A 14214-nucleotide genomic window follows, 5' to 3' on the forward strand; every position below is an offset into this window, starting at 1 on the left:
AATATTCCCTTTTACACATCACTAGGCCAGGTTCTCTATCCACTAAGACACCTAGCCACTCCTCCATTCATATTCAAAGTTATGAGTTAGGTTTATATTTCTTTCCTCTGTCTCTAAAGTTGAGTTTTTTAAAAAATTATCATTTCCTCCTCTTTTGCTATAAAACATACTTGCTACAGTTACTTTAATGTTTTTAAGTTGGCCTCTTCTCCTTTGGTTTACTCCAGACTCTCATTCTCTGATTTATGACTCATAATCAAAACTCCCAAGGCAATGACTCTCCCTTCTAGATACTTTCTGCCACTGACTTGTAGAACTTCTCCCACAAATTCCCCTTTTCTACTGTGTCTCACTCCTGGAACAATGACAATTATTGTAGATGTCAGAGAGAATACTGTCTGATGGGTAGGGCTTCTCCCCCTCATGACCTTGATTATGGAGCCCATTAATCTATACCCCTCCCTGTTAACCATTTTTCCCCACAATTACTTGGAATTCTCTTTAATGTGTTTATGCTCTTCCTCCAGGCCTCCAGGTGCCAGTTGCCCCCAGAAGTTCCAACTTCCTCTCTTCTAATGTAGGACAAGGAGACTTTTCAAGCATCAAATCCTCTCAAATGAGGCCTCAGCCAGTATAAGATCTTTTCCCTCCACCAACCCATAGAAATATTCATCAGTGTAACCTCTTCCCATTTCCTTAGTATGGTCTCCTTCCTCCCTACTCTCAAACTCTAATATCTTTCCCATCTTACTTACTTCCCTAGAAACTCTTCTCTCTATGAGACCACAGAATTCACCTTTCCCTCATTGTAACTCCTGATTTGATGTCAGTATATCCCATACTCTTCTCTATACCCCTGCTCCCTTTTTCCCATTTTATTTACAATGTTGTAAAGTAGTCCTACAAAAAAAAGCAATACTTCATCTGTAGGCAGGATTTATCCAAGTTCTGTCCATCATGCCCTCTATTTGTTTCTTCATTATTATCTCTACTAGATTTCTGCCTTTAGCCCTGTAGCCTTGTATACATTTAGAAAGAAATCACTTACTACTCTCTCCATTGTCATTCTGTTGCTGCTGTTTTCCTTGACTACTGCATTTATTCATTCCTATTCTATTTCTGTTCTTTGAGATTTAAAGAAGTAAGTGATCTCTGCTGTTTTGGTTTTCTTTCTAAAAGTGTTTAAAACTCTTTGTAACTGAATGTACATCTTTTGTCCTCTATGGTTAGCTCAGATTTGCAAAGTAGGTAATCCTGGACTGTATCCTGAGCTCCATTATTCTTTGTTAACACATTTATTCCATTCCCTCTAATGTTTTCTACTGGATGCAGAATTTTCTTGAATTATTTGAATGTCCTTTCTTCTGTATTTGAAGGTCTTTCTCCTGATTGTATGCAGAACATGTTTCGGAACTGAAAATTGAACCATATGTATCTTGGAGATTGAAGCCTTCAGAATTTTTGCTTGTTTTTCTGGAGGTGATTCATGAACTGTTTCAATTGGAATTTCATTTTCTATACTCAGAAGTTCTGAGGCAAATCACTTCTATTATTTCCTTCATCCTGGTGTTAACATTTTTTTATCCTGTCATATTCTTCTGGGAGACCTATAATCTTTAGGTTATCTGCTAGCACAGCAAGTATATTTTCTTTTCATTTTACTGGTTTTTGTTTTTCCTCTTCTAGGTTGTCCTTCACTTCTGTGTATTTGCATTCCTAGTCCATTGTTCTTTCTCTTCTTTGGTAAAGCTTGTCATCACAGATTCATGTTTTTTCTATTTTGCTCATTATTTTTGTTGTATATACCATAAATCCTGCTCTCATAATTCTCATTTCTCTTTTAAATCATTCAAGAACAATATGTTGTGATAGTTCTATATTCTCCTCAAATTCCACAGAATCTTCTATCTCATCAAGTGTTGGGTTATTTTCCTTTATTTTTCAGTATTTATTCATAGATATCTGAACTAATTTACTAAATCTGGAATCCATATTTCCTTCTGCAGTTCCTGCGTTTCCTGTCAATTTAACTATTCATATTGAGATCTTGGAGTTTTCTTCTTCCTGAAATCTTTAGTAATTTCAGTCTTTTTTCCTTTTTTCCACCCTTAAAGCCACTGTTATTCACTTTCTGACTCTCCTCTCTGACTATGGTTTCTTTGGAGGCTGGATCTCAAAGAGTCTCAGGTCTTCTCTCACACAGTTCACCAATCTAGACCTCTGCTCCAACTAACTTTTCAGTGGCCAGAACTGGCTCCAGTTGTATGCTTTCCTCTTTCTCTCAGGCTTTGTGAAGTGTTGCATATCATATCCCCTCCCCAATCACATATTAACAGTGTTCTGTCTTGATGATCTATCCCACTCCTGTTCTTCAGTCTTCTGGCCTGGTACCAGCAATTCAGAGTTTTGCAGTGTTGATACTTTTGGGTTGCAACATCTGGAAGGCTTCTACTCTTATGCCGAGTTCTGAGGAAATTTCTGCAGCTTGCAGCTTTCACCAGAAAGAGGGAAGAGGCATCAGGGTACAGATACAGGTTTTATTGTCCATGCTGTGACCTCACAGCAGAGTGGAAAGTTGGGAGGGATGCTAAGTAACCTCAGGTTCAGTAAGCATAAAAATCTGAGTTCCAGGTTTTTCAACCTTCTTTTGGATTCTAGATATGCTAGACAATGGAGACAGCTGAAGCTTCTTTATCTTTGTCACATAATTTCTGTTTTGTAGAGGTATGAGAAGTGGAGAATCAGAGAAAATGTCAGCCATCTAGTTGTTTAGGTAACCCAGAAATCTATTATAACTCTTTTGTAATGGAAAGTGAAGCCAACTTGCTAGATAAGGCCTTAAACATTTAAGAAAGTCCTTTACCTTAGGTCTTAGGATCAATACTATATTAGTTCCAAGGCAGAAGGGTAGTAAGGGCTAGGCAATGGGGGGGTAAATGACTTTCTCAGGGTCACACAGCCAGTATGTGTCTTAGGCCAAACCCAGAACTTCCCATCTCTAGACTTGACTCTCTATCCACTGAGCCACCTAGCTATCTCCCAAAATGTCTTTTCTACAAAACTCTTCTGATGATCTTAGTGCTCTGGAAAAAATTTTTTTTGCTTTTGTTCAAGAAATTCATGTCCTAAATGTAATTTAAACTTCTCTCTAGAACTTAGCTTCCTCAAGATAAACATTGTTTATTGACTGTTTTTATGATTCAAATCACTACACCAATGCCCTTAAAAACTACTGAGACCTGAGGTTTTTTTGTCCTTAATTAAATGGCAAGTAGTTCTTTATACTTTAATAATCTCTTAGATAATGGGAAAACAAAGAAATATAAATAGGCTTACTAACAGCAGTAAGATATGACAGCTAAGAGATATGGGGTTCTTAATACAAAGTCAATACACCTCAGATTTCATGTATCAGTGAATTGTTTTTAATATTTTGATAACTATTTCAATATAACTCATCACTTTAGAATTATAAATGTTTCATTTTATGTATTTTAAAATATTATTCTACCAAGGGGATAAGCAGTTGTGAAAAAGTACCCTATTCATAGTCATAAGATTTCAGTTCAAATCCCAAGTTCCACTATTTATTACTTAAGTGACCTTAGGCAAATCAGCTTCCCTTAGGGCTGAGTTTTCTTATCTGTAAAATGAAGGGGTTGGGCTGGACCTTTAAGGTCCATTCTTGTTCTAAATGTATGTGACTATTGGCATAGGAATAGTTAATATACTGTTAAATTCACTAGTTTTTTTCTATTAAGCCCTTGAAAGATTTTTTTTTTTAGAAAGGTAAAGGCAGACAAGATTACTCGAAGTCTCTCTCTAGGATCTTAAAAGCAAAAAAAATTTCATTTCTGTAAAAATTATATCCCTTGGATTTTTCATTAAGACTAAATGACAATCCTGACCTCCCACTATCTAGCATAGCAAATTATGTAGTAATTAGCTTTCTTTGGGTTTAATTAATATTGCTTTCTAGTCTAATATAAGGAATATCCTATTTATTTTTATCTATGCAAGGCTACTTCAATAATGAAGCTAAACTATGTCCCTCTAAGGTAATTTTGATTATTTAAAAAACCATTCTCAGAGCCTTTATTCTTTGGTAAGTTAAGACACCCTGGAGGCACCCAGTCAACAAATCTTCAGAAACTTTTTTTCATAGTTTGTACTTTTTAAAAAAAGTATAAAACCATACCAGAAAGCATTTACTTAAAACATTATGACTCTTAAAAATGGACAAGCTTATTATTTCTTTATGTAATGTTCATTTTTAACTTATATTTCAAAACTAAAATCCTAAAGTGTGATATTGGAAATTTGGGAGTCCTTGAACTTATTTTGAGGTCCCTGGTCTAAACTTCCTGTGGACATTTAGATCTCTTTCAAACTACATTTCCCATGATTCAACTGGCTTCCTCTCTTATGTGGTGATGTAAGCCAACCTAAACAGAAGGTTAAATAGGAGATTGGGATTGGTACCTTCTCTTTTTTCCTGCTGAAGCAGCCAGGGGGCAGAGGTATGGCACGACTTTTGAACTAAATCTTAATAGGCACATGGCTTCATTTTTCTAAATGGCTTTCCATAAACCTTTTGAAACCATATTTTTAATTCTGTCCCTCTATATTAATTTTATTTGTTACAAAAGCTAACCACAAGCTTCGTATGTTTGTAGATCATAAAAACTTATAAATGTGAACAACTATATTCAGAAAATTTAAAAATGTTGATTTAAAATTGAGTGAATGTATAATAAAAATCAGAAAAAAGGAATTTGAGAAAAAATATCAAAAGAGCCAATATAGCTTGACAAAATAATGAATTTTTAAATTGAGAATAGAATAATAATCTTATTAACACTTAGCATGCAAGAAGGCAGAAAGAGATAGGAAGAAAGTGACTGGGGAGGGTTATAAGTACTCAGAATAAAAATAAAAATATAAAATAATTGCTTCATTAGACTATCTTAATTTGATATATATTAAAGTTGCCACATTTGACTTACATGTCATGAAATGGTTTAGATAGAAGTAAATCCATATGATTATAATTTCAATACACAAGTATTATTTATATTTTCTATTCATGTTTTAAAAAATTTTAAATACTTATTTCATCTCTTCTGGATTCCACTAGTGATCCAGGAAAAGGCAAATAGGGCCACCAGATTCAAGCCAAACCCAAATCTAAGAGTAGAGAAGGCTCCAGGCACTTGAGTTGGGGGAAAGAGGATGGGAAGGACACCACTGCCTACCAGAACCTCAAATCTAAGCCCTCTATACCACTCAAAACTCACAGGTAAAGGAATAAATTCAGACTCAACTGAGATCTCTCTACAACACCTCTTTGAGACTATGAGTTTCTCTCCCTATCTGCCATATACCTCTTTGGCTTTCCCCCGTTTCTCTTATTATCCTTGTAATTAAAAAATCAGCAACCATTTAGAAAAAATGATGGCTTGCTCCTTCTTCACATTCTCCCTCATTCCCATTCCTCTCCATCCAACTCTAGCCATGTCCTAATACAACCTTATCCACCCATTCCTTTGTGCTCTCCAGAATTCCCTTTCTATAGTGAACAATGCTGCCTCTCTCTCTCACACTCTTTCCATCTGTTAGCCCTTTGGGAAACCAGGCTCTCAGCTGATGAAACAGCATCTTACATCCCCAGCTATTGTTTTCAAATCCTCTCCAGAACTAGTGGTATCTTCTTTCACTTTGTTCCCTGCCCCCAACCGCCAACTAAATTCCCACCATTGGTCTTAAAGAGGAAGTTAAAACACTGTTGTTTAACATCAAAGCCCAAACTCTCTGTTTGCCTCCTTCATTCAGTAACCTTTTCTTTTTATAATTCTACACAATTCAAAAATCCAGAAGATATATTTGAGATGACACTGGGACATTCTGGGTGTTTGAAGATACCTATCGGCAGGATAGTGAAATTAATGACAGCTATTTCAATATGAGGTACAGATGATAAAGATTATATACACGATATATATATACACATATATATGTATGTGTGTATATATATGTATGTATATATAGACACACACACACACACACAAACAAAAGGTGGGAAAGTATATCCATTTACAGGTTTTATACATTTTGTAGTAAAAACCTTAAACAATTTTCCAAAACAGGTGAACTTGAGCATTCTAAAAAATTTCCTCCCCCAGGGAAGCTGAATGTTGCTAGAGTTCCTATTTCTACAAACTTAACACTAACAACACTAAAACTGATAGAGTTCATTTAACTTTGTTTAAAACTTTAACTTATTCTACTTAAACTACAGCAGTTTAACCCAGGGAAGCAGTAGGGTTGTCCTAGTTACTAATTTAACCTTCCTTACAGCTAAAGGACTAGGGCCCCAGAGTACAAAATAATTAGTGGTGGTTAATAAAACACAGAACGAAATGAAAACTGGAGTCCTAATAAGAAAACCCAACAAAAGGAAACCTCAAAAAAAGTAAGAGTAAATTTAAATGTGCTCTATTTTGATTTTTTTAAACTTCTCCCCAGATATCACAACACATAATATTATTTATATACTTCTTGTAGGAAAATTGTACAAACTGGGACAAGAATCATTGAAATCATAGCTTAAAACTGATGCCTTAAACCCACATATATAGATTACTCATTCTAAAGCATACATAAACAAATTTGAACCCTAAACCACACTCAAAAGAAGGGAAACACAATGTGTAGACTCATATATCCTTAAGAGGAATAATCTTAAAGAATTTCAAAAGGTTCAAATGTTAGCAGATACCATTTTATCTTACTAATATTTTTAAATTTCTATAAGCAGAAATAAAAAATTTTAGGTTCAGTTCCCCTGAGCTCAATTTGACATAAATCACACAAGTCTAACTTCATGCCTCATGTCCTTATGTTTCCTATCTTAGTCATCAGTTACACCCTGTTTTCCTAAATTCATCATTTTATCCAACTCCTGAATAAAATAAAACTTGCTTCCCAGTAAAATACCACTAAAACCATATGACAACTCCTAATGGTTACACAATTTCTATTTTTACATGATGCAATAACTGTAACATGAATGCCTATCCTTAAAGTTACAAAAAAACTCTTAAAGTTAAAAATAACTTAAGAGCATGAAACAGCAAAATTTTGGAGGAGACTAAATATGTGCATATACATTAACACCCTAAAAGTCCAAAAATCAATTAAGTGATTTCCCCAGGTAAGCACCCTTGAATATAATCCCTTACTTAAGAATTAACAGTACAAAGGCTCATGTCCCTGGCCCTCTTAGCCATGTCTGTTGACAGTTACGTGGGTGAAACTCAGCACACAACATGGGCATCACCAACATTATAGAGGTTTTCTACTGGCTATGTTAAATTCATAAACTGGTGGTGATTTCTAATATCAAATGAGAATGACAAGACTGCAAATGATGATAATGTGCCAAGAAAGAAATTGGACAAATTTATTCCTGATGAAATTGATTCAGTGATGAAACAAATAACAGCGATCATTCAAACTAGTATGTACATTTGATCTACCAGTTTACACAAAGAAGAGTCAGGGATACAATTTTCTACTAATTATGAACACACCTTTGTTCCTTTACTAGTACTATTCACAGAGTAAAAAGCATAAAGGCACACAATTTCTTGTTAGCCACTGAGGGTAAAGGGGAAAGAGGAGATTTATATGTATGTGTGTGTATATATATATACACATATATATATATATACACACACACACATATATATACACACAAATATGTATATATACACACACAATATATACACATGTATATATGTAAGCATATACATGTTATATATGTGTATGGTTGTCAAAATTTCCTATATTGTGTGCATAACTACAAATGATATATTTTATTTAAATCTAAATGAGAAAATTACCATTTATTTACCACATATGAATATTCCATTGTGTTAATACTTGACCTTCTATACAAGGTAGGGTTTATATCCTAGATTAGAAGATATTTTAGAGCTTATCTCAAATTTTAATGTATTTTTGGCTAAAATACATTAGTAGAGAAACAGTGTGACAATAATCAGTAGATGGCAAATACATTCAGGGACAGATGCTAAAGCATAATTAGTGTTCACTCCATAAAAATTACTTGACTATATTTTCAACTTCTGACATACAGCTAACCCAACCTGCTTAAAATCATATGTTTTATTCATATTTTGAACAAAATTCTTAGTAAAAAGTGTTGAATAAAGATTAAACCAAACAAGATCAATCATTAAGAATTTTTGTTTTAAAATTTTGATGTTCATCCTGAAAGTAACTAAAAATATATTGGTAACATGAATTTTATATGTAACAAAAGTTACAATTACAGTTAACCTAATTAGTCACAGAATATCACTTAGCTATGAAGTTACAGCTTCAAGAGCCTTTAAATACTATCCAAATCAAAATATGTATGTCGTATTTATAAAGTTCTAAGTTTTGCTACTCTTTTTTGGAGGGAAAAAAAAGAATTTATAAATGTACGTCTTTACATGTTTTTCTATCATCATATATTGGCAAAATTGGCAAAATAAAGTTAATTTTGTGGCTTAAAATATTCAAATTAAAATAAAGTGGTTACCATTATTTGAAGGAAGGCTAAAAAAATTGTGGTATATAAATGCAATGGAATATTAGTATACTGTAAGATGATAATCATGATGAATACAGAGAAGCATGGGGAAAATATGGATTATGTATAAAGTGCAACAAGTAGAACCAGGTAAAAAATTAAACACAATGTAAATAGAAAAACAAAACAAATTTCAATGAATGCTATAAAATTATTATGATCAAATTTGACCACAAAGAAAAGTTATAAGGTCTTCTACTGAGGACCACTGTGTGTAGAACTCTGTATATAATGCAGTTATTTTTATTAGTTCTGTTGAACTGGGGTCTTTTTCTATTTTTCAAATTTTTGTTAAAAAGAATGACTTCTGGGAGAGGTAAGGAGGAAGAATATTTTTGGAAATGTGGGTACAGCAAAAATGAAAAGATATAAAATAACATTTCTCCTTTAACAACTAAATAGTCATCTAACAAATGTTATTCTAAGTAGTTGTAAATATCTTAAATTGTTTGGATTAAATTAAAATAATTTGAATTTAAGCCTCTAGATTTCTGTTCCTCGGCAATTCTTTATTAAGCACCCACTATGTACTAGGAAAAATGGTAGGACACAGGGATAGAAGTACAAAGAATGAAGCATTCCCAATTCATAAGGATCTTAGAAAACAATGTAAAGACAAACACATCATAACATACATGTAATATAGACATAATAAAGCGAATAAATACAAATATGTCAAAAATACAAAAAAGATTGGGAAGAAGGGTGCCAGCAGTCGAAGGATACAGAAAGTCGGAAGAAGATTATTCTCAAAGAATGAAAAAGACTCTATGAGACAAAAGTAAGGAAGAAATACCCATAACCTACTATTTATGAAGTATTTTATAGCTTTCAGAACACTTTAACATCTTGTCTCATCTGATTCTTGTAATAACCCTGGGAAGTAAACAAGGCTCCTTACAAATTAGGAAACTGATGCTCAGAGCTGATAAGTGATTTTTTTTCTAAGATTGTGTGACCCATAACATTAAAAGCAGAAAAAGGCCCTCCAGCTCCTGACTTTTAAGTCAGGCATTCTTTCCACTATATTACAATGTGTCTCTTTCCTCAGGAAGCCACATGGGATCAAATCTAAATGTTTGCATTTTCAAAAATGTTTTCTTTTTTTTTTTAATTAACAAACCTTGTTACAGGAAACTTAATTCTACAAAAACTTACAGGCATATAACTTGTTATTTAAAATTTAAAAAGTTCTTTTGACATGATCCTTTTGTTTTCACTTTTATTCAATACAACACAACAGAGGTGGTATAGCAAGGCTCTTCTTCAAAAGCTTTACAATAAAGAACATATGAACAGCTGGCCTTAGACTTAATTCTGAAAACCATCAACTGGTTAATGTTTATTTATAAGGCTACAGTCTTTCACTACTGTTAGCATATCAATAGGCTTTGCATGCTTACACAAGATAAATTCTTTAAGGCATTTTGCTTTTTTCCAAAAAGTTAGCTGAGTTTGTTATCCTTAGTATGCCATACTAAGAAGCCAAGTTAAAAAGTTAAATTTTAATAGTCTCTAGACTAAGAAGAAAAATGACTGCTTAGGCACTTAAGCATTAACATAATCATGACTTGGCCAAAATTTTGGAGTAAATTTAAGGTAACAGTACATCCTATTTCATTCCTCTGTAAATATATGGAGATACATAAATGTTTTTCAGAAGCTAATGAGGGAAAAACCACCATTGCAAATCTCAAGTGACTAGAAGGAGGAAGCAATGAATGTTTTCTGGCTACAATTTGGGGTTAAAAAAACAACTTGATTCATTCCTGTGTTGTCAAAAATCTTTCTAGAAATTACTAGTCTTTCTGCCTTAATTAAAAAGAAAACAAGAAATTAGTAAATGTAATTAAATCTTCCTTTGATAATTCAGAATTTTGCAATTCTTCAAGGTTATCATTATCTAAATATCAATTTTCACTACAGGGCAAAATAAATACTATAAAATGCATTTCAACTTCAAAGCACTTTCCTTACAACAACTCTATAATAATGTAAAGTTAGCTCCAGTTTAAAGATAAGGAACAGACTCAAAGAGTATCAAGTTTCTCCGAACCTTCCATAAGATACACCCAAACTTTTTATTCAAATCTGATTGAGATTATTTTCTTATGATTTTTCTTTCCTCTAAAAGACAAAAACAAGGGAGTAAACTAACTTAGAGTACCAAATAATTGAAGTTTCACTGTATGAATAAAAGAGAATGAAAAAAGAGAAGACAAGACAGCTTTGAACAATACCTACCTACAGTTAGTCAATAAGATGTATGTGAAGAACCAGCAAAGGAGAATAAGAGTCAGAGAGGAGAACTAGGGAGAAGTGCCATTAAAAACTCTAAGGTCTCAGGAGAAGAAGATAATTTAAGGGGATCAGATGTCACAAGAAGTTAAAAAGAATGAGGACTGTGAACCCTTTTAGATTTGTTAATTAAGAGATCACTGGTAACTTTGGAAATAGCAATTTCAATTGAATAATGAAATCAGAATCTAGAATACAGAGAATTTAAAAGAGAGTAAGGGGAAGTAAAGCCAACTAATATACACAGCTTTCTCAAGTAGATTAGCCACAAAAAGGGAGGAGAGTTATAGAATAAGAGAATGTGACAGCAAACTGATTAGGGAGGAATGAAATGTTTGTCTTAAACTAGTGAGGATCCAGCTAAGATTATAAAGCCAATTTCACTATTTCCTCTGTTTTCTCATTCAGAAATACATGAAAAGTAGGGGAGACAGATAGTAGGATTAATTCACAGATCAGGTTTGGCAAAGTATCAGTGGTGACAGTACAAGGGGGCAAAGGATTCAGGAACAGACGAGAGAATAAAGTGAAAATGGTTAACCAAGGGAAAAACTTTGGGATGAGAGAGCAGAGTATAACCTCTGAGGTGAGAACCTGGTAAAGATCTGAGAGCTGGAAAAAATCAATGTCATAGTGTGAACAAAGAACATGGTTAGCAGTCATAAGGCAAAAGGAAATATTAGAAGACAAAAGTTTATTATCCAATTAAAGAATATTAAAGTTTATGAACAAGGAAGTAGAATGTTTGTTGACACCAACATCGAGGTAGGATGCTCTCTGTATATAGATGAAATACAAACTTAAAGAGCAGGTCAAGTGAGTTGAGTAAAGTGAGTGGGAAATTAGAAGATCTGAGGGAGAATCAATATCTATGTTGAAATTCTCTACTATGAGGGCAGGATATGGGGAAGGAAAAAGATTGTGAACCATGCACTGAATTTCTTGAAGGAGTTTCAGAAAAATTTTCAGGGGATAACATATGATGAGTCTTGAAATAAAACAATACAACAAAGCAAAATTCACCTACATTAATAAGAGAAACAACGAGGCTAAGTAAACACTCTGTATATTTCAGCAAGTATCAAAAAAAAGTGCTATGAAAAAAGTTATAACTTCCCAAAACTTATAAATTCTCTGACTTAGTCTAAACAAGACTTGCTAGACAAAGCCTGCCATATTTTGCTATTTGCTTATAGATTTCTGAAACTACCAGCTACCTTGAAAATTAAAAAAAAAAAATTTTCTATAATCAGAAAGAATTATTTTTTAAATTAAAAGTTGCTTACCTTCTAAATGTAAAATGGAAAGAAACTAAAGATCATATTAGTGCTATCTGGAAGACTTTAAATACCAACATTTCTAGGAACTGCTCTGGAAATTATGAGAAGTGTACAACTACTATAACAAAGAAAATAACATATATAATTCAAGTTTATCCTTGTTAATTTAAGTTTTAAGGAAAAAATAGTTAGATCTTCTAATAAAAAAACAATTTCCACAATATTTTATCAGTGTATGATTTTTTATTTTATTTTTATAAATATGTATACTGCTATCTGCTACCAGGCCCAACTTTCTCCCTGCAGTTTAACCATTTCACAATCAGATCTCAATGATTTTTCTTATCTACTGAAAAAAAAAAGCATAGATAGAACATCAAATATTCTCCCACTAAGACATCTAAATGTCTTTATACCACAAGGTTTAAAATGTCTAATATATCTTTCCTACTCAATCTCATGCTAGAGAAGATTTCCGTTAAAATAACAATAAAATTAAAATTTGAAAGATAAAATTGATATTGATTGATCTCTAAATAACAAGATAAACTAACCTACTTATAGTTTCAAAATTCAAAAAATGTTTCTTATTTTATTTTAAAATCATATTTCAAAGCATGTTTAAAGAAACCACATCATGTAGTTCAAATATTGTACTGAATTTCAACATCATACTCTAAGAATACTAAAAATTAATGTCCTTCACAAACTTCTGATTATTGGTAGTTTTGTTATGAGCTGAGATCATTTAATTAAGTTAAACAATATTTTTCTTACCTCTGTTTCTGTACAATGTGAATATCCCAATGTACCTGTAACAAAAATAAAATTAGTTATTTTAAGGATTTTAATATAATCATTACTGACAAAAATTCAAGGTACTTTGCACATGGCTCTTTAAAATTTTTTTTTACATTTTTATTTTTTCATGCAGCCCCTCCATATCCTCCCAACACCACAGAAGATATCATCTGGCAAAATATATAGGTCATGTCTTTTGTGTTTCTACTTCTCAGTTCAATCTACAGAGGTGAATATTTATAAGTTATTCTTCAAATATTAAATCTCTAGCTATATATAATGTTCTCATAGTTCTACTCATTTCACTCTTCATTATCTCAAGTAGTTCTTTCCAAGTATTTTTTTAATTGCTCTGCTCATCATTTCTTATGGTGCAGTAATATTTCAAAATCATACACCACAATTTGTTTGACCATTCACCAATTAAGAGACATCTCCTCAATTTCTAATTCTTTGAAAGTTGCTATAAGCATTTTTGAATATATAGGTTCTTTTCCTTTTCTCCTAATCTCCTTGGGAAATTGCTAGGTTTAAGGGAACACAAAGTTTCATAGCTGCCTGGACATAATTCCAACTTGCTCTCCAAATGGTTGGATCAGTTCACAGTTCCACCAACAGTATATTAGTGTTCCCACTTTTCCCACATTCCTTCCAACATTTATCATTTTGTCATTTTAGCCAATCTGATGGGTGTGAGATACCTCAGAATTGTCTTAGTTTGCATTTCCCTAATCAGTAGTGATTTAGACCATTTTTTCATGCACCTACATATGGCTTTGATTTCTTCATCCAAAAACTGTCTGTTTATACCTTTTGACCTTTTATCAATTGGGGAATGGCTCTCATTTCCATAAATTTGGCAAAGTCCTCTATATATTTTCTTTTCTTTTTTTTTTAAACCCTTACCTTCCATCTTAAAATCAATACTATGTATTGGTTCCAAGGCAGAAGAGCAGTAAGGTCTAAACAATGAGAGTTAAGTGACTTGTCCAAGGTCACACAGTTAGGAAGTGTCTACAGCCAGATTTGAACCTAGTATCTCCCATCTCTAGGCCTGGCTATAAGTCTACTGAGCCACCCAGCTGCCCCCCTCTAAATATTTTCAATATGAGATCTCTATCTGAGAAACTGTCTATGAAATTTTTTCCCTAACTTTCTACTTTTCTTCTCTAA

The 14214-nt window shown here is 32.9% G+C and overlaps 1 protein-coding gene across 2 annotated transcripts in view; it reads right to left on the reverse strand.

Annotated features, from left to right (window-relative positions):
* The window catches only part of SPIRE1 (spire type actin nucleation factor 1), a 248136-nt gene that overhangs the window by 210415 nt on the left and 23507 nt on the right, over positions 1 to 14214 (reverse strand). For both annotated transcript variants that reach the window (XM_044667073.1, XM_044667065.1), the window contains exon 2: positions 13018 to 13052. In XM_044667073.1, the coding sequence (XP_044523008.1) occupies positions 13018 to 13052 (35 nt within the window). The remainder of the gene's footprint in view (positions 1 to 13017; positions 13053 to 14214) is intronic.

The sequence above is a fragment of the Gracilinanus agilis genome, chromosome 1 (assembly GCF_016433145.1).
Source record: "Gracilinanus agilis isolate LMUSP501 chromosome 1, AgileGrace, whole genome shotgun sequence".
Taxonomy (NCBI): Eukaryota; Metazoa; Chordata; class Mammalia; order Didelphimorphia; family Didelphidae; genus Gracilinanus; species Gracilinanus agilis.